Here is a 26,075-nt window from a genome sequence, read left to right on the forward strand (position 1 = left end):
TTCCAAACTGAAATGAAAACCTTATGTGCACGCTATTTCTGCAGTGACCTGCATCAACATCATTCAAAGTGCTGCATATGAATCAGTGCCTGGTGTGGGCTTGCTTTGTTTTGCAAATTTTTTCAAAGCAGGGTTGCTGTTTGGAAATAGCCACTCTCAATTCATGTTCAATGTTCAACTTGGACCTGTATTTGGTCTTGATTGCAGCAACTGCAGAAAACCCTGTTTCACATAAATAGGATGTGGCAAAAGGCAACAGTATGTCCATAGCTCTTTGGCCAAGTAGTGGGTAGTCTTTCTCCACTCCAATCCAAAGCACAGCCAGTGAAGTGGATGTGAACTGTAATCTCTTTCTTGAGTCAGATTTCATGTCAATGTACTGTTCTTCCTCTGTGGCACTGAGGTCTGCAGGTACAGTTGCTTGAAAGGGGTCTCGTATCCAGTCATATTTTGCAGAATCCTCAGGGAAGTACCTCTGAAAGTGCTTCTGCAGGGCCGAGATATGAGCCTTCATACATGGAAGAATTGTATTTTCCAGCTCATTTTTGTCAAGGTATTCTTTCAGGTTTTTCAAATGAGTCCACGTTTCCCTCTGCAAGCCTTCTCTCCCACATCTTCTTTTTTTTGTGAAAGAAGTTATTTTGTCTGTGAGTTGTGGAAGATGAGTGTTGGTGCCTTGCAACTGTAAATTCAGTTCATTTAGCTTCTGAAATATGTCACTGAGATAGGCAAGCTTTTGTAAGAACTTTTCATCATGAAACTTGCGGGCAAGGTCCTGCCCTTCTTCAGTCAAGAAAACTCCAATCTCATCCTTCAGTTCAAAAACCCTGGACAGAACCTTCCCTCGTGAAAGCCATCTATACTCACTGTGCCACAACAGAGCTGTGTGCTGAGATCCCATTTCTTCACATATTGAAGATAAGATTCTGGATTTCAGGGGTCTGGTTTTTATGTAGTTGACTGTTGTGATGACATCTGTCAATACTGAGTTTAGCTCAGGACTTAGCTCTTTGGAGGCAAGTGCCTCTCTGTGAAGCAGGCAGTGTGTCCACTGTGCTTTGGGGGAGACGCGTCTGATGAGAGCTTGCAGTCCGCTGTGTTTACCAGCCATCGCCTGAGCCCCGTCTGTACAAACTCCCACACAGTCCTCCCACTTCAGGTCTGCCTCTTTCAAATATGTGTCAATAATTCGGAAAAGTTCCTCTGCAGTGGCTCTGTTAGGGATATATTTGCAGAAAAGCAAATCCTCTTTTATATCTTCCTCGTCAATATACGGTACCTGACGTATGCTATTAACAGACTGTCTTTATTACTGCTTGTTGCCTCATCCATTTGCAGCGCAAAACGACCATCTTTTATCTTTTCAATAAGCTGCTCTTCCATATCTGCAGAGAGGTCACTTGTACGTCTTGAAATAGTGTTGTTTGACAACGGGATAGTTTTCAGTTTACTGGCAGTTGATTCATCAATTAGAGTTGAAACCATGTCAATAGCTGCGGGTAGTATTAACTCCTCCGCTATGGTGTGAGCTTTTTTGCACTGGGCGACTCTGAAGGCTACCTTGTAAGAAGCGAGTTGTGCTTTCGCAGGGACAGATGCACTTTGGACAAAGTGACTCTGCTGGGCACGACAGTTTTCCAGTTTCTTTTTAAAAAAAATCAAGCTGCTTGTTCACATGTTCGGGGTGGTGGGTTTCCAAGTGTCTTTTCATTTTATTGGGCTTTAGACTGTCGGCCACTAGTATTTTTAGACACACAACGCACTGCGGTCTCTCTTCTTGGCTGACCACAGTGCTTGTAAAGCCCAGGGACAGATATGCCTCGTCATATTTTCTTGTTTTACCTTTTTCTTTTCCGTTGTTGTGGGGGTCGCATCGCTTGTTACATTTGACTTGCCATCTGATTTTCGCTTTGCACCTGTCACAAACCTGTCCATCTTTACTTTTCACTCTTAGGCTACTTCTCACTCTACTTTTCACGTCTTCTTCTTCTACGGTTTCTGCAGAACAAACGTCACTCGTTCTTCTTGTTTATTTTATCGCGGTTTGCAAACCCAGTGAAGGTAAGTGCATTACCACGATTAGCTGGACTGGAGTGTGTAGCAGGAGATCCTTTGACGCCCCCCCTGCAGTTCCACCGCGCCCCCCAGTTTGGGAACTACTGGCAAAGATAGTGCAAACATTAAGTATCATGACAAAACAGTTAGCATTAAATACTAAATAATACAAGAGCTAAGGCAGGTGTGATGAGTGTGAAGAGGTAGAGATGTAAGAATAACATGCTAGTGTGCAGTTTAAAGTGATTGTGTGCAGTTTTGTGCTAAATATCCATTGTTCCTTTTTGAGTGATGGAGTACAGATACTTGGAATGTCCATTGTCTATTTTGTGTGTAGTGCAGCATGAGGGAGGCAGGTTGTTATGGGAGTGAGGTGTTGGGTGGCACCAGGGTGTTCAGAGGGCTGATAGCTTGGGGGAAGAAGCTGTTGCAGAACCTTGCAGTGCAAGTCCTGATGGCAGAAGGTCAAACAGACTGTGGGAAGGATGAGAGGAATCCTTTACAATGGCAGAGGCTCTGCATACATCGTGTGCCTGGAAGTTGTCCTTGATGGAGGGGAGGGAGACCCCTATAATCCTCTCAGCTGTCCTCACTATGCATTGTAGGGTCTTGTGTTGCAGTATTTTGCAGTTCCCGAACCACACAGTGATGCAGCTGGCTAGGACATGCTCCACAGTTCCTCTGTATAAGGTTGTGAGGATGGGTGGGGGAAGGCCGGCTCTCTTCAGCTTCCACAAGACGTGAAGACGTTCTTGTGCCTTCTTCATAGCAGAGTTGATGTTGATGGACCAGGTGAGAAATGTGCACATCAAGAAACTTGGTGCTTCTGAATCTCTCTACTACAGTGCCACTGATGAACAGGGAAAGGTGATCAGTCGACCCTTACTGGAAATCAACAACAATCTCTTTTATTTTGTCTACATGAAGAAACAGATTGTTGTCATGACACCAGCTCACCAGTTGTTCCCACATCTTCTCTGTGTGGTGTTTCATTGTTGTTGCTGATGAGGCCCACTACTATTGTGTCATCAGCGAACTTGACAGTGAAGTTGGATTCCGACTTGGCCATGCAGTTGTGGGTGAGTAGCGTGAACAGCAGTGGGCTGAGTACACAGCCTTGGGGGGTACCTGTGCTAAGCATGATGGTGCCTGATGTTCTGCTGCCGATGCACACTGACTATAATCTTTGTCAGAAAGTCTAGAATCCAGTTGCAGAGCGGAGTGTCAAGGTCCAGCAGAGAGAGTTTCCTCTTGATTGCATTGAATGCTGAGCTGAAGTCAATGAACAGCATTCTAACCTATGTATCCTTTGTGTCCAGATGTGATAAAACAGAGTGCATGGTTTCGGAGATTGCATCATTGGTGGAGCAATCGGGGTAGTATGCAAGTTGCAGAGGGGTTCAGTGAAGTGGGCAGAATGGAGTGAATGTGTCTCTTGACCAGACGCTTGAAGCAAATCATCATGATGAGAGCCAGCGCTACTGGACAGTAATCATTAAGACATGTAACTGTTGACTTCCTCGTCACTGGTATGATGGTGATCTTTCTGAAGCTCACAGGGACCACAGCCTGGCTCAGGAAGATGTTAAACATGTTTGTGAGGACACCTGCCAGCTGGTCAGCACAGTCCCTGAGTGCTCTCCCTGGTATGTTGTCCAGGCCTGCAGCTTTGTGTGGGTTGACTCTGGAGAGTGTCCTCCTCATGCCATCTGGGGCCAGGCAGAGCACCTGCTTCTCAGGGGTGGGCATGGACTTGCATGCCACATGTTGTTCAGTCTGTTTCAACCATACGTAGAAGTCATTTAACATTTCAAGGAGATGGGCATCATTGTTGTTGGTATGCGGTGTGATTTTATAATCTGTTAGGGCCTGAATGCCCTGCCACATGCATCTGGGGTCCTTAGTATCACAGAAGTAGATGTTAATATTTTGTGCGTACTGGCATTTTGCTTTCCTGATGGCCTTGGAAAGCTGAGCCCTTGCCGACCTTGCCGAGAAAAGGACAACATTCTCAGGTGAATAGCAGTTGTCAAGGTAGTGTTTATTTGGACTGAGTGAACGGCAAAGTAACCAATCACAATTAAGCAGCGTGGGACCGTATCAGAACGAGTACACTGCATAAAGCCAGTGGCACTTTAATGAAAAGACTGGGACTTTCATATGAAGTTCTTTGGGTGTGAATTAACTAAATTAGCTTGCAGATTGAATTTGACAAGAGGATATGCAATTTTCTACAACCTTGATTTTCTGGTTGGTGAAGTGACTGTAGTCATTCTGTTCCAGCACCTCATCCAGCTTCTTCAGGAGCCGTTCCACCTGGTTCCGGTTCTCTGGGTTCTTGTTGTTGAATGCCAAGAAACGGCTACCGAATCGTGCAATAACATCCTGGATTCTTTGACCCTGTTCCAATATAAATTACTCAACTTCCTCTTCTTCTAGCTCGTCTACACGGGTAAATATGATGATCATGTGGTCACTGATGTTCTCCTCGAAAGCTGTCTCAATCATATCTGTAGTCTGCTGCTGCTCCTCTGTGAAGCAAGCGATTGGTATGATGAGCAGAAATGCATGTGGTCCAGGTGAACACATGGTCAGACATCTTAACACTTCCTGTGTTATCTCACTTGGCTGGACGGAGGAGTCAAACCAGCTAGGAGTGTCAAACAGCGCCAGGCTCTACCTCTGAACCACTTCACATTCATTCTAGCATCAGTTTGTCACTGAGTTCATGCACACTTTAGATGAGAAGCATTTTTTTCTTACCAAAGTTGGTGTTTCCAGTGGCATTTTTAATTGTATATATATGACAGAGAGAGAGAGAGAGAGAGAGAGAGAGAGAGAGAGAGAATATATTACATGGTGCCATGAAGATATGAAGTTTATCTTCGAGTGATGAATATATTTCATGAGTGAGCTAAGTGAACGAGTGAAGTATTTTTCAACACAAGAAAAACTTCATATCTTTTTGCCACAGCCCTGTGATGACCTGGCGACTTGTCCAGGGTGTACCCCGCCTTTCACCCGTAGTCAGCTGGGATAGGCTCCAGCTTGCCTGCAACCCTGTAGAACAGGATAAAGCGGTTAGAGATAATGAGATGAGATGAGATCTTTTTGCCACCATGTAATATCCTGTTTGTATCTGAACTAGTAATGTCCCCTGTGACCTGAGTGCAGCAGACAACCACTAACTCCTCAAAATACAGCAGCAGGATCACTAAACACATCACAAATATTTCAATCAAACATTTTATTCCAAAAGCATTTTAAGGTTGACCTCTAATTTAGTTTTCAATATTTTTATGTAGTTACTGTGTACAAATAAATTCGCATGTAATTTCTCTGTTAGCATCATAGCCAGATAATAAGACTCTTTACATAGCTCAAAGGAAATGATACAAAGTTCTTATGAAGTCGGTTCAACTACATCACACGTAATCTAATGAACCGTTTCTGAGATTGGGCTTGAAAAAGAATAGAAATGGAGTCAGCCACTAGAGGGCGAGAGACACTTCAACATGGGAAAAATGGCGTCTCATTAGTAAACCAGCACGCCAATGACGCCACCATTTTAGAGAGGGCAACTTTCCATGTTGAGCTTCAAGGTTCTTAGTTCATGTGGTTAATATTTGGAGGTACAGTGCTGAGCGTAAATGAGTACACCGCCTTTGAAAAGTAACATTTTAAACAATATCTCAGTGAACACAAACAATTTCCAAAATGTTGACAAGACAAAGTTTAATATAACATCTGTTTAACTTATAACGTGAAACTAAGGTTAATAATATAACTTAGATTACACATTTTTCAGTTTTACTCAAATTAGGGTGGTGCAAAAATGAGTACACCCCACAACAAAAACTACTACATCTAGTACTTTGTATGGCCTCCATGATTTTTAATGACAGCACCAAGTCTTCTAGGCATGGAATGAACAAGTTGGCGACATTTTGCAACATCAATCTTTTTCCATTCTTCAACAATGACCTCTTTTAGTGACTGGATGCTGGATGGAGAGCAATGCTCAACTTGTCTCTTCAGAATTCCCCATAGGTGTTGATTGGGTTCAGATCAGGAGACATACTTGGCCACTGAATCACTTTCACCCTGTTCTTCTTCAGAAATCCAACAGTGGCCTTAGATGTGTGTTTAGTCATGTTGGAAAAGTGCACAATGACCAAGGGCATGGAGTGATGGTAGCATCTTCTCTTTCAGTATAGAGCAATACTTTGGGAATTCATGACGCCATCAATGAAATGCAGCTCCCCGACACCAGCAGCACTCATGCAGCTCCACATAAGGACACTGCCACCACCATGTTTCACTGTGGGCACCAGGCATTTTTCTTTGTATTCCTCACCTTTGCGATGCCATACAGTTTTGAAGCCACCAGTTCCAAAAACATTTATCTTGGTCTCATCACTCCAGAGTATAGAGTCCCAGTAGTCTTCATCTTTGTCAGCATGGGCCCTGGCAAACTCTAGGCGGGCTTTTTTGTGCCTGGGCTTTAGTAGAGGCTTCTTTTGTGGACAGCATCCATGCATGCCATTCCTCTGCAGTGTACGCCGTATTGTGTCACGGGAAATAGTCACCCCAGTTTGGCTTTCTACTTCTTTAAATAACTGCAGTGAACTTGCATGCCAATTTTCTTCAACCCTTCTCATCGGAAGACACTCCTGTCGAGGTGTTAACTTCCATGGACGACCTGGACGTCTCTGTGAGATGGTTGCAGTTCCATCTTTCTTAAATTTTTGTACCACTTTTGCTACAGTATTCTGACTGATAAGTAAAGCTTTGCTGATCTTCTTGTAGCCTTCACCTTTGTGGTGGAAAGAAATTATTTTCTTTGGGGAATTCTGAAGAGACAAGTTGAGCATCACTCTCCATCCAGCATCCAGTCACTAAAAGAGGTCATTGTTGAAGAATGGAAAAAGATTGATGTTGCAAAACGTCGCCAACTTGTTCATTCCATGCCTAGAAGACTTGGTGCTGTCATTAAAAATCATGGAGGCCATACAAAGTACAAGATGTAGTAGTTTTTGTTGTGGGGTGTACTCATTTTTGCACCACCCTAATTTGAGTAAAACTGAAAAAAAAAAAGTGTAATCTAAGTTTTATTATTAACCTTACTTTCATGTTATAAGTTAAACAGATGTTATATTAAACTTTGTCTTGTCAACATTTTGGAAATTGTTTGTGTTCCTTGAGATATTGTTTAAAATGTTACTTTTCAAAGGCGGTGTACTCATTTACGCTCAGCACTGTATATGTGAGGTTTGGTAAGATTAGTGAGTGGATTGGTATAGACAGGGCTAATCTTTCTACAGGAACATGTACATATATTTGAAATATTGTCTTATGGTAAAACTGTCTTGGTTTATTTGACCTCATAACTAAAGCCAGTATTTCACTGGGCTGCGACAGCTTGCGACAAATTGCGAGCATCATTTGCGAGAGAGTTTCAAAAGTGTCTTGAAACATTCGCGGGGCTTCTCAATTTCCCCGCATGAGTCGCAAAGTGTCACTCCTTCGTCGCTGAAATTTTGAACATGTTCAAAAAATTTGAGCGGCAAAATTTCTCTCAAAATAGCCGCAAACGCGTCGCTGGTGTCGCAAAGCCGTTGCAAATCCTTCTCAAGTCAGTTTCCGTGAGGCTTCCTCTACTTCCCTGCGTGCCGAGGGAAAGCCGGCCTGCGACTAGTTGGAGACACAACAGTTGCGGTAAAATATGCGAATATCAATTCAGTGTGATTTCAAGTGAAAATTGTCACTAATTCGCATATTTTATCGCAATTGTGTCTCCAACTAGTCGCAGGCTGTCGCAGCCCAGTGAGAGACTGGCTTAATAATCAAATCAGAATGAATTTGGAATCTAACATTTTGGCTGCATCTCCCTGTTATTATCCCTTTAACTGATTCAACAACCATCATTCCTACTGAGCTAGCTAACAATTAAAAACAGGAAAAGTGCATAAAACTTTTTTTTTAAATAATTGAAAAAGCTTTTATCCAAACACGTAAAAATTGCATTTGTTCATGAAAGAATCACGGTTACTGCACTGTGGAAGGCCAGTAGGGTTAAATTGGGGCGGGGTGGTACAATTGTGATTTTTTTTTTTCCAGTTGGCATTTGAGTTAAATATCCCAGTGATCATTATGCTTAGGTTTGCTTTATCTTGAGCCAATATGCCGATTGCCATTGTTGTACAAGTTCCTGTGCCTTGTGCAACAGCAATGCTAGCAGACAACTCCAAATAAAGTACTTTCAGTGCTATGAGCTGTATTTAAAAAGGAAATGAGAAGCATCACTGACAAACTCTACAAACTCTAAAATAACAGAATCTATTTTTTTTCTATTAGGTGGTAAGAAATGTATTAAATCAAACCAAACATAAACAAATGTTGCCAGGCAAAACAAACCTCGTCTGGTAGCACTTATGATGAATATGAAAGAAGATATTGCAAAAAAAAAAAATAGGTACCCTATGGGTACATGTGGCTACTGCTTATAAATAAAATTGTTTTCTGATACCATGTCCATATAGCATATATACGAGGGTAAGTCAAAAAGTTCTAAGACAGATGTTATAATTTCAAAAGGTGTGAAAGATATCCCCCAGAATTCTACAAAGAAGGAATTCTCCGATGGAAACACCGCTTGCAGAAGTGTTTAAACTTAAATGAAGGATATGTAAAGAAATAGCTTTTATTATTTTCATAAATAAAAAGATTTTTTTCAATTTGTCTTAGAACTTTTTGACTTGCCCTTGTATTTACTCTGTGAGGCAGTAGCCACAAAAATGAAACATAATCCAAAAATGAATAATTTAAAAATCACAGAAGTAAAATATACCAAGCGTCTGTACTTTATATTATTCGACTCTTACCTCTTACAGTTTTTTGAAACTGAAACCTCTGAACCGAGGCTGATATACAAACGCTGTCGCCATGACCCAAACCCTTATTTCCCGGAAATGGCCCGGCGCTAGAACTCTGTGGAACGCACTTTACCTCTGTAATAAGCATAAACATGTCTGAAAGCAATTTCTTTAGTCTAGTCCATTTATTTTCAATGGTGAACCGAATTGTATACACTCACCGGCCATTTTAATTGGAACACAGCGTGCGATCGTTACACTCTTACAGCACGATGACGTAGTGGCTAGCGCCTCTATATGAGGCAGTAGCCACAACAAAAACGATTTTGACCTTTTTGGTGACCTTGACCGGATGACCCTCAAAATGTTGGAGGTTCTATTTGAGACCAATGCCCATCTATCCTGAAAGTTTCAAGAAGATTGATCCAACCATTTTCCCATAATATCGTGAACAAAAAACCCCACCGAAAACAATACCTCGCCATCTGGTGGACTCCGTCCTGGGCGAGGTAACAAAGATATGTAAATAAAAGACATTCATAAACAAAGATGTATGAATGAAAATAAATGAGACACTATTAGGAAAAATTCAAAATTTATTGTATTTATGAAAGATGCATTGTCATTCCTTACAATAGTCTACTAACCCCATATGTACTTTGTTGCATGCAAACTTATAAATCTGATTAATGGAACATGTACATACTAGGAATATGTATTAACATAGAAATATTTAGAATTACAGTTCTACTTACTATATTGATTTTTTTGTTTGCAGTAAAATGTTTTGAAATTATTGCATCATTGAAAAGCCCAAAGACAGAATTGCTTTGTATTAGATGGCAAAGAATGCAAGCCCTACACCGACTATGATTAGTAGATGCAAAAATGAATAATAAAAGAGATTATGATTGTAATAAAATTTAAAAAACACAAAACAACTTTTTAAAGACATGTTTCGGCATATCCTATGCCATCTTCAGTTTCCTGAGGAATCCTATGCTTTATCTTAATTTTTTAATGTGTGTTGTAGTTGGTTGATTGGTTCATGGTGTATATATTGTCATGTGATGTAAGACTCGTCATTCCTTATGAAACTGAAGACGGTATGAGATGCTGAAACGTCTTTAAAAAAGTTTTGTGTTTTTAAAATTTCTCTTAATTTTATTGCTATCACAGTCAATATATTCAATAAGATCAATAACATATTTCTTATTTTCCTGCACACTACAAGCATCTGATACGACCTAATTCCATCACACAGATTAGAGCAGCGGTGTGAAACTAAGGGGTAACAGGCCACAATACACTTAGTCCCATGTCAAATCAGCCAGATTGAATACATTTATTTCACTTACAAAACAAATGAACAATTCATTACTATTACCATATTCACATCCAAATTGCAGTTTTACCATGCAGTGTCTTGCATAAATATTCACCCCCTTGAACTTTTTCATATTTTGTAGTGTTACAAACTGGAATGGATTTAATTGGGATTGTATTGGACTAATATGTGGACTTAATGAGGAAATGGACTCCGATGTGATGATATGTAAAACTGGTAGCTTGCTAATGGAGAATTACTGATCAATTTATTGGTCTATTTTGCTCGAGTAGAAAAACAGATACAAACTTTTTTTTAATATTTTGCAATTCAGTTACTGAGAACATTTTAGATTTATTTTCTGTGGCTGTTTTACACTCCTGGACTGGAGGACGGCAACATTACTGACTTTTCCAAACTTAGGTAATCAGACAGATATATGCTTTGACTTTTGTGTTACTGAATGGAACAAAGGCCAGTCACCAATGGAGCTACCTTTGCTGCTGCACCCATTAAAGGAGCTGCTTTTGTCCCGACTGCCAACACGGCAGCTGCAAGCTCTGGTCCGAGCAGTGCAGTTAACTCTGCCGCCAGTCCCACAGGTGCTGCAGCGGTGAAAAAAAGTGCAGGTCCCAATGCTAATCCAGCTCCAGCGCCTCCCAAAAAAATGATGAGGTACTTCAGAATAGTGAAATATTTTTCATCGTAATACCATTTGCTTTCATCTTCATTTGAAGCTTTTTCTCTCTCTTCTTGTTCTCTTCTCTGCTCTTCTTCCTTGCTACATTTTTCCACATCCCTTTTCTTTTTTTTACTTTCTTTTATCTTTAATTCCATCTCTTTCTCCAGCTTTCTGACCCTGTTTTTTGCAGTCTTTAGAGACTCCTGCAGCAACTGCAGCTCTCCATAAGGTTTTTCATGCTTTTTGTGAATTTCTGCTCTTAAATGGCAGATTTCACCATGGATTTGACTCCTGCGTCTTTCTATCTCCTGCTTCATTATCTCCAAGGCTTTCATGATATCAGCCTTGCGACGTTTAGCCATCTGTTGTACTTCCTGCTTGGCCTTCTGAATTGATGCATTTAGTTTGTCTTGCTTTTTCTGTTCCAATATTGCCAGTGCTTTCTGTACAACCTCTGTTTTCTGGTTGGTGAAGTGACCATAGTTGTTCTGTTCCAGCATCTCATCCAGTTTGTTCAGGAGCCGTTCCACCTGGTCCTGGTTCTCTGGGTTCTTGTTGTTGAAAGCCAAAAAACGGCCACCGAATCGTGCAATGACATCCTGGATTCTTTGGCCCTGTTCTGATATAAACTGCTCAATTGTCTGTCCTTCCAGCTCATCTTCACGGGTAAATATGATGATCGTGTGGTCACTGATGTTCTCCTCGAAAACTGCCTCAATCATATCTAAAGTCTTCTGCTGCTCCTCTGTGAAGCGAGCGATTGGTATGATGAGCAGAAATGCATGTGGTCCAGGGGAACACATGGTCAGACATCTTAACACTTCCTGTGTTATCTCACTTGGTTGGAGGGAGGTGTCAAACCAGCCAGGAGTGTCAATCAGTGCCAGGTTCCGCCCCTGAACCACTCCAGATTCCTTCTGGCATTGGTTTGTCACTGAGTCCAGACTCAGTTTAGATGTGAAGCATTTTTTACCCAAGATGGTGTTTCCAGTGGCACTTTTACCTGAACCTGTTCTGCCCAGCAGCACCAACCGTAGCCGAGTTCCTGGGGACTGAACGGCTCCATGGAGACTGGTGGAGTTTCGCCTCATCTCTGGATGCTGTTTGGACAGAAAGGCAACCTTATATTTCAGTAACACCAACAGAATAGTGTAGGATATATATATATATATATATATATATATATATATATATATATATATATATATATTGTGATAGAGGGCTCCGTCTAGCTCCTCTTCAAGTCTGTTTTCCCTATCCCAGTTAGTTACTACAGCAGGGGTGCACGCCTGACTTTAGTAGCAACACACACCACACGCAAATACAATTAAACTCGCATCTTTTTCCCTCCCGCGGTAAAATCATAACTCATTAAAATAAACATATACTTACTTATTTGAGCTGTCTAGGTAATGTTGGTTGTGTCTTGTGTTTGATTTGTTTTTTCTGTCTTGTCCGTCTTTTCCGTGGGGTGTTTGTCTGGTCGGCGTTTGTTTGGGGAGGGTTTGAATGGCTTGCGCGCCGCCATGACAGGCCAACCCAAGCAGCAATAACAGAGGGCTAATTCAGTAGCATCAGGGCTGCGCAATGCAGCATGGGTATGGGCAAAACCAAGTTTTGAGGGGTGTTTTGCAAATCAATGAAATAATAATGTTTGTGGGGTATAAACTGTTGGGAAATGGATGCTTATGCAGGGTATTGTTGATAAGCTATTTGATGGCTGTGTTATTTATGTCTAAAAATGTTTACTTGGCGTAATTTATTTTTAAAACTGTAATGGTATGACCTGGGGGAGGGGCTGAGAGTATAAAATGTTCACCCTGATCACTCTGAAAGAGAGAGAGAAGGAGAAGCAACAGAGTACTAGCTCAGGTAACTAATTGTAATGCAGATTATGGCTGTAGTTGTTGGATGTAATTTAACTGAACTGAATTGCTTTGCAATATTTTTGTGTTTGATTTGTTACATTTAGAAAGTTTTTTTTTTTTCGTTAGTGTTAGTTTTTTTTCCTTTAGTAAATTTTGCTACTGGCCAGCTTTATTTATAATTCTCACCTTCGCACTGTTGGGCTACTTGGGAGCACTTTGTAAAATAAACACCTTGCACTAAAGTGCTGCTGTGGCGGAGCCAGTTTATTTATGAGTGGACCTACACTGGAGTATTACTCCGTGACACATGGTGTCAGAAATGGGATTGGCCAGCCACAGAAAGATTACTCCGTGACACATGGTGTCAGAAGTGGGATTGGCCAGCCACAGAAAGTGCATCTGAAACACCCAAAATGGTGGATGTAAAGGGCGAGAAGGGCGATGAGTGGGCGGATGCCTCTGAGGAGCAGTTGGAGCAGACACAACCAGATGTACGGCCAAAGATGACGGCTAGCACACCAGCAGACCAGCACACCAAAGCCCGAGCACGGTTACACACAGAAGCAGCGGCTACAGCGACAACACCTGAGACAGACAGGGCTATGGGAGAAGTAGCAGGCCTGTTGAGGGATTTACTGACCACCCAGCTGCAACGTGAGGAGCGCATCTTGGCAGAATTCCGTGGCCTACCTACACACTTCATCCAAGGGCAAGCAGGAGGACAACAGCCACACCACACAGCCCCGGCAGCGTCAACAACTGCGTCTGAGAGTCCACAGATGGGCCTCCCCACACCAACCCCCTGTCGACATCCAGCGGCCCGAGAGACATTGGCAGATGCTTTTGATGAGCTATGGCAAGTTCCTGCTCTTCAATTCACCCAGGGTCCTGCTTCTCAGCCATCCCGGCCATCGAGGGTTGTGCATAAGGAGCCCAAGATGCCTGTTTATCAGCAAGGGGAAGACATTGAAGATTACCTACTGCGGTTTGAGTGCATGGTCAGAACCTGGGCTTGGCGAGAGCGAGACTGGGTGTGTCGCCTGGTGCCACTATTGACTGGGAAGGCGCTTGCTGCATACACAGCCATGGATGAGGAGCATTCCAACACATACAAGTACCTGTGAGAGGCCCTGCTGGAGAAGTTTGATATTGCACCGGAGACATATCGTCAGCGCTTCAGAGCGTCCACGACACCACCTGGAGAGACCCCTACTGAGACCTATAACCACCTGAAGGGCCTCTATCATCACTGGATACGACCTGAGCAGCATTCCAAGGAGGACATCGCAGAGATGATTATTCTGGAACAGCTGGTCCAAGTCCTACCATACGACATCAGAACCTGGGTCAAAGAGCATGAGCCAAAGGATGGGCAAGTGGCTGCAAAACTTGCCATGCAGTACTTGAACGTGCATCGGAGGGGTAATCAGCGACCTCAAGCACCACTACAATCTCAAGCAACACCACCACCTCAAGCATGACCTCAAGCATCTACGCGGGACAGTAGAGGTACTGCAGGTGGGGCTGTAAGATGGAACAATGCGCAGAATAAATTTCAGGAGTTAGTCTGTTTTTACTGTCAGCAACCGGGTCATAAAGCTGTTGTATGTCCTATGAGAAAGCCAAAGCTGAATGGATTCTGTTATGTACCAAGGGAGGGGGACTGTCTTTGTGGGGATGCTGATGGTGATGAATTGAAATGTGAACTTTTTTTGAATGGTCAAGCTGTGCAAGCACTGCTTGATACTGGAAGCTCTGTGACTCTTGTTAACAAATGTGTTGTTCCTGCTGATAATCTGAACTATGAAAAGAAAATGGTTGTGCAATGTGTACATGGTGATAAGAAGGAATACCCGACAATGGAGGTCACGGTAACTGTAAATGCACAAATGTTTTTGATTAATGCTGGAGTGGTGGAGGGTTTACCAACTGACATGGTGTTAGGCAGGGACTTACCAGTGTTGGCTGATCTCATGACTGCCCCTAAGGGTGAAACTGCAGATGTGCATCTGTCTTGTCCAGTGTTTACAAGATCCCAAACTCGCGTAGGACTGGAGCCCCTACCAGACTTGTGTGGTAGTCTGTGTCAGGGCGGGTCCAAAGCCCCCAGAAAGACGTGTAGACAACGGCGTCTAGAGAAGCATCTGGGTACACCGGTGGTCAAACCGGAAGTAGGTGGGCTTAAAGCTGAGGGGTTGTGGGAGGTACCAGAGAACATTGGGGCCTTGCAAACTGCAGATGTGTCTTTGAAATTTTTATTTGACAAAGTAAATGGGAAAGAGGGTGATCACAAGGGGGTAGATGGGGAAAAAGTGTTGGTGGAAAATGGTATTTTGTACATTGAGGAGGATAATGTCAAATGCCTAGTCATACCAACAACATGTCGACCGTTAGTGCTTCACCTCGCACACACACTTCCCTGGGCAGGTCATTTAGCTTTACAAAAAACCTACCTTAGGTTAGGTGCACGGTTCTACTGGCCCTCTATGTATGCCGATGTGTGTGCATATTATGCATCCTGTCCTGTGTGTCAGAAAACAGGTGCTGTGAGGAGAGCTGACAGAGTCCCTCTGCATCCACTACCCATGATCGCCACCCCTTTCCAACGGATTGCTATGGATATAGTGGGACCACTTGAGAAGAGCAGCTCTGGGTACAGGTTCATCCTTGTCATATGCGATTATGCGACTCGCTATCCAGAGGCCTTCCCATTTCGATCAATCACCACGCCGAAGGTCGTCAGTGCCCTGGTCCAGCTGTTCTCCTGGGTCGGATTCCCGAAGGAAATCCTTACTGACCAGAGGACAAACTTCACATCGAGACTGATGCAGCAGCTCCACCGGCAGCTGGGTATCAAAGCCCTCCGGACCAGTCCCTACCATCCACAGATGGACGGGCTCGTGGAGAGATTCAACCACACCCTCAAGAACATGCTGAGGAAGTTCGTCTCAGATACTGGCAAAGTTCGGGATTGATGGCTACCCTTCCTCCTGTTCACATATAGAGAGGTGCCTCAGGCATCCACAGGGTTCTCCCCATTTAAGTTGGTGTATGGCTGGCAGGTTCAGGGCCCATTGGACCTGCTGAAGAGAGCCTGGGAGAAATCACCTGACGCTTCATCAGAAGTAGGAATTGTGCAGTACGTGCTGCGAATGAGGGATTGCCTGGACCAGTACAGAGAAAAGGCTACAGAGAATCTGAGAAAGGCACAGAAGGCCCAAAACCTCTGGTATGACCAGTATGCCAGACACCGTGAGTACAAGCCAGGTCAGAAGGTCTTGTTGCTGCTTCCCACCAGTACCAGCAAGCTCTTTGTGAAATGGCAAGGCCCTTATGTCATCACTAAGAGAATGGGTCCAGTTACCTACAAGGTACTGTACATCATCCTGACAAGGGCAAGACTAAACAGGTGTACCATGTGAACTTGATGAAGGAGTGTAAGGAGATGAAGACAGATGAAATAAAAGCCAAGACAGAGGTGGACAGAAAGGGGGTGAAGGAGGTGACAGCAGAGGTGGACAGAACGGAAGCCAAGGTGATGATGGTGCAGAGGGTGGAGGCAGATAGAGAGGATGAAGACAATGTGCAGACCTGGCAGCAGCAGAGAGAGGCAGAACCAACCCTTGATCATTTGAAGAATGACCTACAGAGGGATCTGCTGAAGGTCCTTGACCTCTTCCCAGCTTTGTTCCAGCCTAGACCGGGCTGCACTGGAGTGTTGGAGCACAGAATACATTTAAAAGACCCTACTCCAATTTGGCAAAGGCCTTACAGGGTGCCAGAGACCCTGGTGTCTGGACTGAGGGAAGAAATTCAAACCATACAGGAGCTGGGGGTCATTGAGCCATTGACAAGCAAATGGAGCAGTCCAATTGTAGTTGTCCCAAAAAGGGATGGGTCCCTGAGGATATGTATGGACTTTAGGAAGCTCACCGCAGTGTCACAGTTCGATGCCTATCCAATGCCCCGAATAGATGACCTGCTAGAAAAGATTGGTCGTACCAGGTACATCACAACGCTAGACCTCTGCAAAGGTTACTGCCAGGTGCCACTGGAGGAGAAGTCCAGGGAGTATACAGCATTCAGAACACCTGTAGGGCTCTTCCAGTTTACCATAATGCCCTTTGGGCTGCATGGAGCCCCAGCAACTTTCCAACAGCTTATGGACAGAGTCCTACAGGGGTGTGACGACTGCTGTGCTGCCTATTTGGACGACGTGGTCATCTTTAGCCAGACCTGGGCAGAACATTGCCATCACTTGTGGAGGGTTCTCCACCGTATCCAAGAGGCAGGACTGACCCTGAATGTCCAGAAGTGCAAGTGGGCCAAGGCTGAAACCAAGTACCTGGGATACCTTGTTGGCAATGGGGAGGTTCGGCCACAAGTGGACAAGGTGGAGGCCATTAAGAACAGTTCACATTCTCGCACCAGAAAACAGGTCAGGTCTTTCTTGGGTCTTGTTGGGTGGTATCGGCGTTTCATACCCAATTTTTCCACCATCGTCACATCCCTAACTGACCTTACAAGCAAAGCCGCCAAGAATCCAGTTGAGTGGATGGAAGAGTGTGAGAGAGCGTTCACTACCCTGAAGACATGTCTGTGTTCCGCTCCTGTTCTGCAAAGTGCCGACTTCACTCAGCGATTTCTTGTGCAGGTTGATGCCTCATCTGTGGGAATTGAGGCAGTCCTGGCACAACGGAAGCCAGGAGAAGAAAGACCAGTCCTCTATCTCAGCCAGAAGATGCTGCCCAGGGAACAAAGGTACTCCACCATTGAAAAAGAATGCCTTGCAATTAAATGGGCACTGGATAGCCTTCGTTATTATCTGCTAGGAAGAGAGTTTGATCTGGATACTGACCATTGGGCCCTGAAGTGGATACAGACCATGAAGGACCATAATGCCAGAGTGACAAGATGGTATCTGGCATTACAGCCCTATAGATTCCAGATCCGTCAAAAAGCAGGAAAACAAAATCTGATGGCTGACTACCTGTCCAGATTGCCGATGCTCGGCAATCTAGGAGAAGGGGGAGGTAATGTGACAGAGGGCTCTGTCTAGCTCCTCTTCAAGTCTGTTTTCTCTATCCCAGTTAGTTACTACAGCAGGGGTGCACACCTGACTTTAGTAGCAACACACACCACACGTAAATACAATTAAACTCGCATCTTTTTCCCTACTGCGGTAAAATCATAACTCATTAAAATAAACATATACTTACTTATTTGAGCTGTCTAGGTAATGTTGGTTGTGTCTTGTGTTTGATTTGTTTTTTCTGTCTTGTCCGTCTTTTCCGTGGGGTTTTAGTCCGGTCGGTGTTTGTTTGGGGAGGGTTTGAATGGCTTGCTCGCTGCCATGACAGGCCAACCCAAGCAGCAATAACAGAGAGCTAATTCAGTAGCATCAGGGCTGCGCAATGCAGCATGGGTACGGGCAAAACCAAGTTTTGAGGGGTGTTTTGCAAATCAATGAAATAATAATGTTTGTGGGGTATAAACTGTTGGGAAATGGATGCTTATGCAGGGTATTGTTGATAAGCTATTTGATGGCTGTGTTATTTATGTCTAAAAATGTTTACTTGGCGTAATTTATTTTTAAAACTGTGTAATGGTATGACCTGGGGGAGGGGCTGAGAGTATAAAATGTTCACCCTGATCACTCTGAGAGAGAGAGAGAGAGAGAGAGAAGGAGAAGCAACAGAGTACTAGCTCAGGTAACTAATGGCCCTTTTCCACTACCCTTTTTCAGCTCACTTCAGCCCAACACAGCTCGCGTTTCGATTACCTCAGAGCAGCACGACTCAGCCCACTTCAGCCTTACTCAGCACCCAAATCTCGCACGGTTTTGCAGTGGGGCTAAGGCGAGCCAAACCGCGCTGAGTGAGGCTAGGGGCGTGAGGAGACACTCCCCTGTGCACTGATTGGTGAGGAGGAGTGTTCTCACATGCCCACACATGCCCCGCGAGCACGCTGGGAACCACCATCTGTAAACACCGTAAACCCGGAAGAAGAATTACGACAAATTATGCGCCTCGGCTCATCTATACGCTCTAGTATCTGTTGGCGTTGTCAGTGACAACAAGCCACAGCACCAAGACCAGCAACACTAACGACTCCATGTCCTCCATGTTTATTGTTTACGCTTAAAAGGTCACTGATGTCACTGTTTGCGCCGCCTAACGACATCACGTGACGTCCACCCACTTTCGCTAACTCCACCCAATGTGTCCACCTACTTCCAGCCAGCACGGTTCAGCGCGATTGTAGTCAAAATGCAACGCCAACAGCCCCGCTCAGCTCGACTCAGCACCGCACGGCTCAGCCCAACTCAGCCGCGTTTGTAGTGGAAAAGGGTCATAATTGTAATGCAGATTGTGGCTGTAGTTGTTGGATGTAATTTAACTGAACTGAATTGCTTTGGAATATTTTTGTATTTGATTTGTTACATTAAAGTATTTTTTTTTCGTTAGTGTTAGTTTTTTTTCCCTTAGTAAATTTTGCTACTGGCCAGCTTTATTTATAATTCTCACCTTTGCACTGTTGGACTATTTGGGAGCACTTTGTAAAATAAACACCTTGCACTAAAGTGCTGTTGTGGCAGAGTCAGTTTATTTATGAGTGGACCTACACCTGAGCTGTATTACTCCGTGACATATATAAATCTGTTAGTCTCCGTATCTCTCCGTTAGCCATTTAAACTGCATATGAAGTGATTTTTTTTCAAACATACAACTGCAAAGTTTAAGACAACAGTCATAAAAACTGATGTTTTTACGTTCGCAAAGAATTTTCATGGGTTTACTAAAACATTGTCTGTTTTTAAGTCACAGCCAAAATGCATCATACAGCACTGCTAAGACGTCACGCTGATTGCAAACTTACTATCACATTTCACTACGGCAGACAGTAAACCCAAACAAAGAGGAGGTCGATATTGTGTCATCAGAGCACCAAATAATGTGAGTTATATGAACATAAATTTTACCCCGGTACATGGATGCATCAGTTCCCATCCAGTCCAGCTCTGAGACGAAACCGGGTCATGTTTGTGCAGCGGCATCTACCAGACTTTCATGAACTTCTGAGCAAATATACTGTGCTATGTTCAGCATACTTTGAAGACAGCTGTTATGAAAGAAGGTATTCTGCCTTAATGGTTAGTGAAAATAAACTATACGCCATCCTGTGAAAAGAGTCCGTACCAACCCGAGACTCTGTAATGATAAAGCCATCAGAAATCTCCAGTGAACTCCCAAAAAAAAAAAGTTTATATCCTAAAATGTTATATTTTCTGTCAGTAGCAATCGAACAATCTGTGTCACATGATTTTATTATTCTTATTGTCCTTTCTGTGGACCAAATTTGTGGCAAGTAAGAATATTAAGACCTATTCTTGTCGAGATGGAATAATAAATAAACAGTCAGGTTAGCCTATTTATTATTCATTATGCAACAAAACTAGGTGGTGCTTCATAAAGAGCCTCATTAATACTACTAAAGGTAAAATGGAAACGAAAGCCTAGGTTTCATGTTAGTTTCATAAAACTGCCCAATTACTAAGAGAATTGTTGTCTTCATGCTGTGTGATGCATTTTATTCGCTCGATAGAACCGTCAAAAGCCATATTTCCAACAGCATCAACCACTTCTCGACAGCAGCCAAATTCCAATGTCCTCACAAGATTGGAAGCATCACAATGTTCACACTTGCACCTATATATAATAAAAATTATATTCATAACATTTTCAGCAAACAGCCGGCTATAATTTGAATGAAAAAGGTATCGCTCTGTCATATCACCACACTAGAGATCAGACTGTCAGTCATACAAATGCCGCTGCACACGACATACAATTTATGTTTTGCTTTTCCTTTCCTTCAAATAATTTGTTTCTCCAAATAATGTAGTTTAAAACTAACCAAGCCTCAACTGCTCCTGTTCCTTCATAATATGCTTCTAATACCGTTTGACTAAGACCATCAATATCAGCTTGTTCATCCATATTGTTGTCTTGGTCTTGCTCTTTGTGAGTGGTTCATCTTTATATGGTGCATACTGGCTGTGAAAAACGTCGTAGTCTGCTTCTGCTTCATTTGAACTAAATCATCATAAAACGTCAACTACATTCAGTATAAAAATCTGGGTGGTATTTTTCGTCCCTGTGTAGATATATAGAGGATGTGCAGTCACGTGACCCGCACGTGTGTACTCCGCCCACTCCGCCACATTGGACGGCATCAGGATTGTTTACCTTGCGTGAGTGTAACGGATCCAGGCAGTAATCCCCAAGAAAATTCGGAAAATACCCCATCTACATCGCGCAATTACTTGTCTAAGTTTGTTCAGCATCTTGAAGGTGACGTGAGGCAGCGTTACGTGGAAAAGTGTTCCAGGTTGGGGATTGCAGATCCGTACAACTTGCCGCAATCCTTATTCAGGGAAATTCGGAGCTGCGGTGCCGGCGATTTGCCCGATCTGGCCTACCACGACATTTACAATTTTCTTGTTAATTGTGAATCGTGTTACACTGGCAAAGCCCTCAAAGCTTACAAGAGCCTGGAAGCTTATAAATATTTTGTTGCGGGATGGGTATCTCAACTATACCTCTGGCAGGTACCGAAGAAGAATGTCTACTTGATAACCTCACAGGTAAGTGGCATTAAGACGTTTATCATAAAGAGACTATGCAGGACGTTTTATCTTAAGAATGTTCGAAATTTAAACTCAGTTCCAGATAATGACAGGGTTGTAAATAAGTACGTTTTTGTCTGAAAAACAGTAAATCAGAAAGCTGCGCACGTGTGCGTGGAAGCTGCGCAAATGTGCGCAGCTTTCTGATTTACTGTTTTATTCTCATACTAAAACTTCCTATGTTTCATGGACTGTGACGGCATTTGCTCATTTAGTAATTTTAATACATAATTTACTTTGATGAAATTATTCTGACACTCCAACGCCCCCCCTAAAAAAAAATCGGATCTGCGCGATTCAGCCGTGAAAAAGGTGCATCCGCCGTTTGCATCCCTGTTTAAACTCATAGGTTAACCGACTTTAACCGGCTAATGAGGCTCGGTGATCGGTCAAGATTTTTTTTTAGTTTTCGCCATCCCGCCATAGTTTTCGCTATGGATTGGCCTTTCAAAGGCATATATGAGTCAAAAAGATGAAACATTGTCATAGACTAGGCCAGGGTAGTAGGGCTAGGCATAGCCATTTTAAACGTTAGAGACTGTCTAGTTTCTAAGTATGCAGCTATCATTCAATCTGAAAATCAACTTAACAGATGTACTAGGAGTATTGAATTAGAAGATTACACCTTGATAATTAGAACGGGTTCGTCTAAGTTCTATGCGCGACCTTGCCGTCCAAAATGGCGGATAACGAATATCACATGACCTCGTGACGTCACGTGCACGCTCTCTATAGTAGTAACACGGAACAGACACTCTAACATGTTGGAAATCCCATTTCTCGGATAATCTCTTCAGCTATGATAGTATTGATAACTATCAAGAACTTGGTACACCATTTTTTTAGCTACTGGAAAGACAGCGTGTGTATAAATGGCAATATCACTTTCAAATGTAACCAGAATTTGCAGAAATGTATAGAAATCTAAACATTTATTATACTGTGTCCGAATATAAATTAGATTAGACTTTATTGATCCCTTTGGGAGGGTTCCCTCAGGGAAATTAAGATTCCAGCAGCATCATTACAGGATAATAGAGAATAGAGGAAAAAAAAAACTTCTAGATAAATTAAATATTGTAAAAGTCGGGAGTATTTTATTATTAGGAGAACTGGTTCTACCAGTTTATACTATATATATATATATATATATATATATATATATATATATATATATATATACACACACATATATATACACACACACACAGCTGGGGTTATTGACTAAAATTTAATTGGGGTTTCTTTTGTTTTCACAGATTTTCCACATACAAGTGTTTCTTTGCTTATTGCCCAATAGGTAAAAAACAAACTAAAAAACAAACATCGCTTCATATGCATTTTAACTTTTGCAACAAACATCATTCCTACAGAACTAACAATGAGAAAGAAACAATAACAACAAGAAAAGTGCATAACTACTCACTTTTTAAAATCACAGAAAAAACCTTTCCTCAGAAAATAGAATTTTGCTTCTCTCTCTCTCTGTCTTGTGTAGCCTTCTTCTGAATTTAACTTCCTCCTTTTTCTGAATTTAACTTCCTCCTGAAAGAGTAATGATACAAGTGTGTACAGCCAATGTGGCCAAAAGGAGAGAGCTGGTCCAGCACACCTGATCAACTCAACCCAACCCAACTTTATTGTCATTCTTCCACATACACAGTATACAGCAGAAGGGAACGTCGTTCTCAATAGACCAAGGTGCTTAGATAGTGCAAACATTAAGTATCATGACAAAACAGTCAGCATTAAATACTAAATAATACAAGAGCTAAGGCAGGTGTGATGAGTGTGAAGAGGTAGAGATGTAAGAATAACGTGCTAGTGTGCGGATTAAAGTGATTGTGTGCAGTTTTGTGCTAAATATCCATTGTTCCTTTTTGAGTGATGGAGTACAGATGCTTGGAATGTCCATTGCCTATTTTGTGTGTAGTGCAGCATGAGGGAGGCAGGTTGTTATGGGAGTGAGGTGTTGGGTGGCACCAGGGTGTTCAGAGGGCTGATAGCTTGGGGGAAGAAGCTGTTGCAGAACCTTGCAGTGCAAGTCCTGATGGCAGAAGGTCAAACAGACTGTGGGAAGGATGAGGGGGATCCTTTACAATGGCAGAGGCTCTGCATACACGGTGTGCCTGGAAGTTGTCCATGATGGAGGGGAGGGAGACCCCTATAATCCTCTCAGCTGTCCTCACTATGCATTGTAGGGTCTTGTGTTCCAGTATTTCGCAGTTCCCGAACCACACAGTGATGCAGCTGGCTAGGACACGCTCCACAGTTCCTCTGTATAAGGTTGTGAGGATGGGTGGGGGAAGGCCAGCTCTCTTCAGCTTCCACAAGACATGAAGACGTTCTTGTGCTTTCTTCATAGCAGAGTTGATGTTGACGGACCAGGTGAGAAATGTGCACATCAAGAAACTTGGTGCTTCTGAATCTCTCTACTACAGTGCCACTGATGAACAGGGAAAGGTGATCAGTCGACCCTCTCTGGAAATCAACAACAATCTCTTTTGTGTTGTCTACATGAAAAAACAGATTGTTGTCATGACACCAGCTCACCAGGTGTTCCCACATCTCTGTGTGGTATTTCTTTGTTGTTGCTGATGAGGCCCACTACTATTGTGTCATCAGCGAACTTGACAGTGATGTTGGATTCCGACTTGGCCGTGCAGTTGTGGGTGAGTAGCGTGAACAGCAGTGGGCTGAGTACACAGCCTTGGGGGGTACCTGTGCTAAGCATGATGGTGCCTGATGTTCTGCCGCCGATGCACACTGACTACAATCTTTGTCAGAAAGTCTAGAATCCAGTTGCAGAGCGGAGTGTTAAGGTCCAGCAGAGAGAGTTTCCTCTTGATTGTATTGAATGCTGAGCTGAAGTCAGTAAACAGCATTCTAACCTATGTATCCTTTGTGTCCAGATGTGATAAAACAGAGTGCATGGTGTCAGAGATTGCATCATTGGTAGAGCAATCGGGGTAGTATGCAAGTTGCAGAGGGGTTCAGTGAAGTGGGCAGAATGGAGTGAATGTGTCTCTTGACCAGATGCTTGAAGCACATCATCATGATGAGAGCCAGTGCTACTGGACAGTAATCATTAAGACATGTAACTGTTGACTTCCTCGTCACTAGGATGATGGTGATCTTTCTGAAGCTCACAGGGACCACAGCCTGGCTCAGGAAGATGTTAAACATGTTTGTGAGGACACCTGCCAGCTGGTCAGCACAGTCCCTGAGTGCTCTCCCTGGTATGTTGTCCAGGCCTGCAGCTTTGTGTGGGTTGACTCTGGAGAGTGTCCTCCTCATGCCAGCTGGGGCCAGGCAGAGTGCCTGCTTCTCAGGGGTGGGCATGGACTTGCATGCCACATGTTGTTCAGTCTGTTTCAACCATACGTAGAAGTCATTTAACATTTCAAGGAGATGGGCGTTATTGTTGTTGGTATGCTGTGTGATTTTATAATCTTTTAGGGCCTGAATGCCCTGCCACATGCATCTGGGGTCCTTAGTATCACAGAAGTAGATGTTAATATTTTGTGCGTACTGGCATTTTGCTTTCCTGATGGCCTTGGAAAGCTGAGCCCTTGCCGAGAAAAGGACAACATTCTCAGGTGAATAGCAGTTGTCAAGGTAGTGTTTATTTGGACTGATTGAACGGCAAACTAACCAATCACAATTAAGCAGCGTGGGACTGTATCAGAACGAGTACACTGCATAAAGCCAGTGGCACTTTAATGAAAAGACTGGGACTTTCATATGAAGTTCTTTGGGTGTGAATTAACTAAATTAGCTTGCAGATTGAATTTGACAAGAGGATATGCAATTTTCTACAACCTTGATTTTCTGGTTGGTGAAGTGACTGTAGTCATTCTGTTCCAGCACCTCATCCAGCTTCTTCAGGAGCCGTTCCACCTGGTTCCGGTTCTCTGGGTTCTTGTTGTTGAATGCCAAGAAACGGCTACCGAATCGTGCAATAACATCCTGGATTCTTTGACCCTGTTCCAATATAAATTACTCAACTTCCTCTTCTTCTAGCTCATCTACACGGGTAAATATGATGATCATGTGGTCACTGATGTTCTTCTTGAAAGCTGCCTCAATCATATCTGTAGTCTGCTGCTGCTCCTCTGTGAAGCAAGCGATTGGTATGATGAGCAGAAATGCATGTGGTCCAGGTGAACACATGGTCAGATATCTGAACACTTCCTGTGTTATCTCACTTGGCTGGACGGAGGAGTCGAACCAGCTAGGAGTGTCAAACAGCGCCAGGCTCTGCCTCTGAACCACTTCACATTCATTCTAGCATCGGTTTGTCACTGAGTTCATGCTCACTTTAGATGGGAAGCATTTTTTTCTTTCCAAAGTTGGTGTTTCCAGTGGCATTTTTAATTGTATATATATGACAGACAGAGAGAGAGAGAGAGAATATATTACATGGTGCCGTGAAGATATGAAGTTTATCTTCGAGTGGTGAATATATTTCATGAGTGAGCAAAGCAAACGAGTGAAGTATTTTCCAACACAAGAAAAACTTCATATCTTTTTGCCACAGCCCTGTGATGACCTGGCGACTTGTCCAGGGTGTACCCCG

The 26,075-nt window shown here is 43.2% G+C and overlaps 1 protein-coding gene across 1 annotated transcript; it reads right to left on the bottom strand.

Annotated features, from left to right (window-relative positions):
• Positions 1-10,703: 10,703 nt before the first annotated feature.
• On the bottom strand, positions 10,704-22,994 carry LOC132871262 (GTPase IMAP family member 9-like). The gene is made up of 2 exons (XM_060905383.1): positions 22,923-22,994; positions 10,704-12,039 (listed from the first exon to the last, which is right to left on the bottom strand). The coding sequence occupies exon 2, from the start codon at positions 12,028-12,030 to the stop codon at positions 10,714-10,716; it is 1,317 nt and encodes a 438-aa protein (XP_060761366.1). The 5' UTR covers positions 12,031-12,039; positions 22,923-22,994; the 3' UTR covers positions 10,704-10,713.
• Between the last annotated feature and the right edge of the window lie 3,081 nt (positions 22,995-26,075).

The sequence above is a fragment of the Neoarius graeffei genome, chromosome 23, assembly GCF_027579695.1.
Source record: "Neoarius graeffei isolate fNeoGra1 chromosome 23, fNeoGra1.pri, whole genome shotgun sequence".
Taxonomy (NCBI): Eukaryota; Metazoa; Chordata; class Actinopteri; order Siluriformes; family Ariidae; genus Neoarius; species Neoarius graeffei.

What these genes read in the sequence shown, in the direction of transcription:
- LOC132871262 (XM_060905383.1), bottom strand. Translation starts at nt 12,030, where the DNA reads ATGAGGCGAAACTCCACCAGTCTCCATGGAGCCGTTCAGTCCCCAGGA.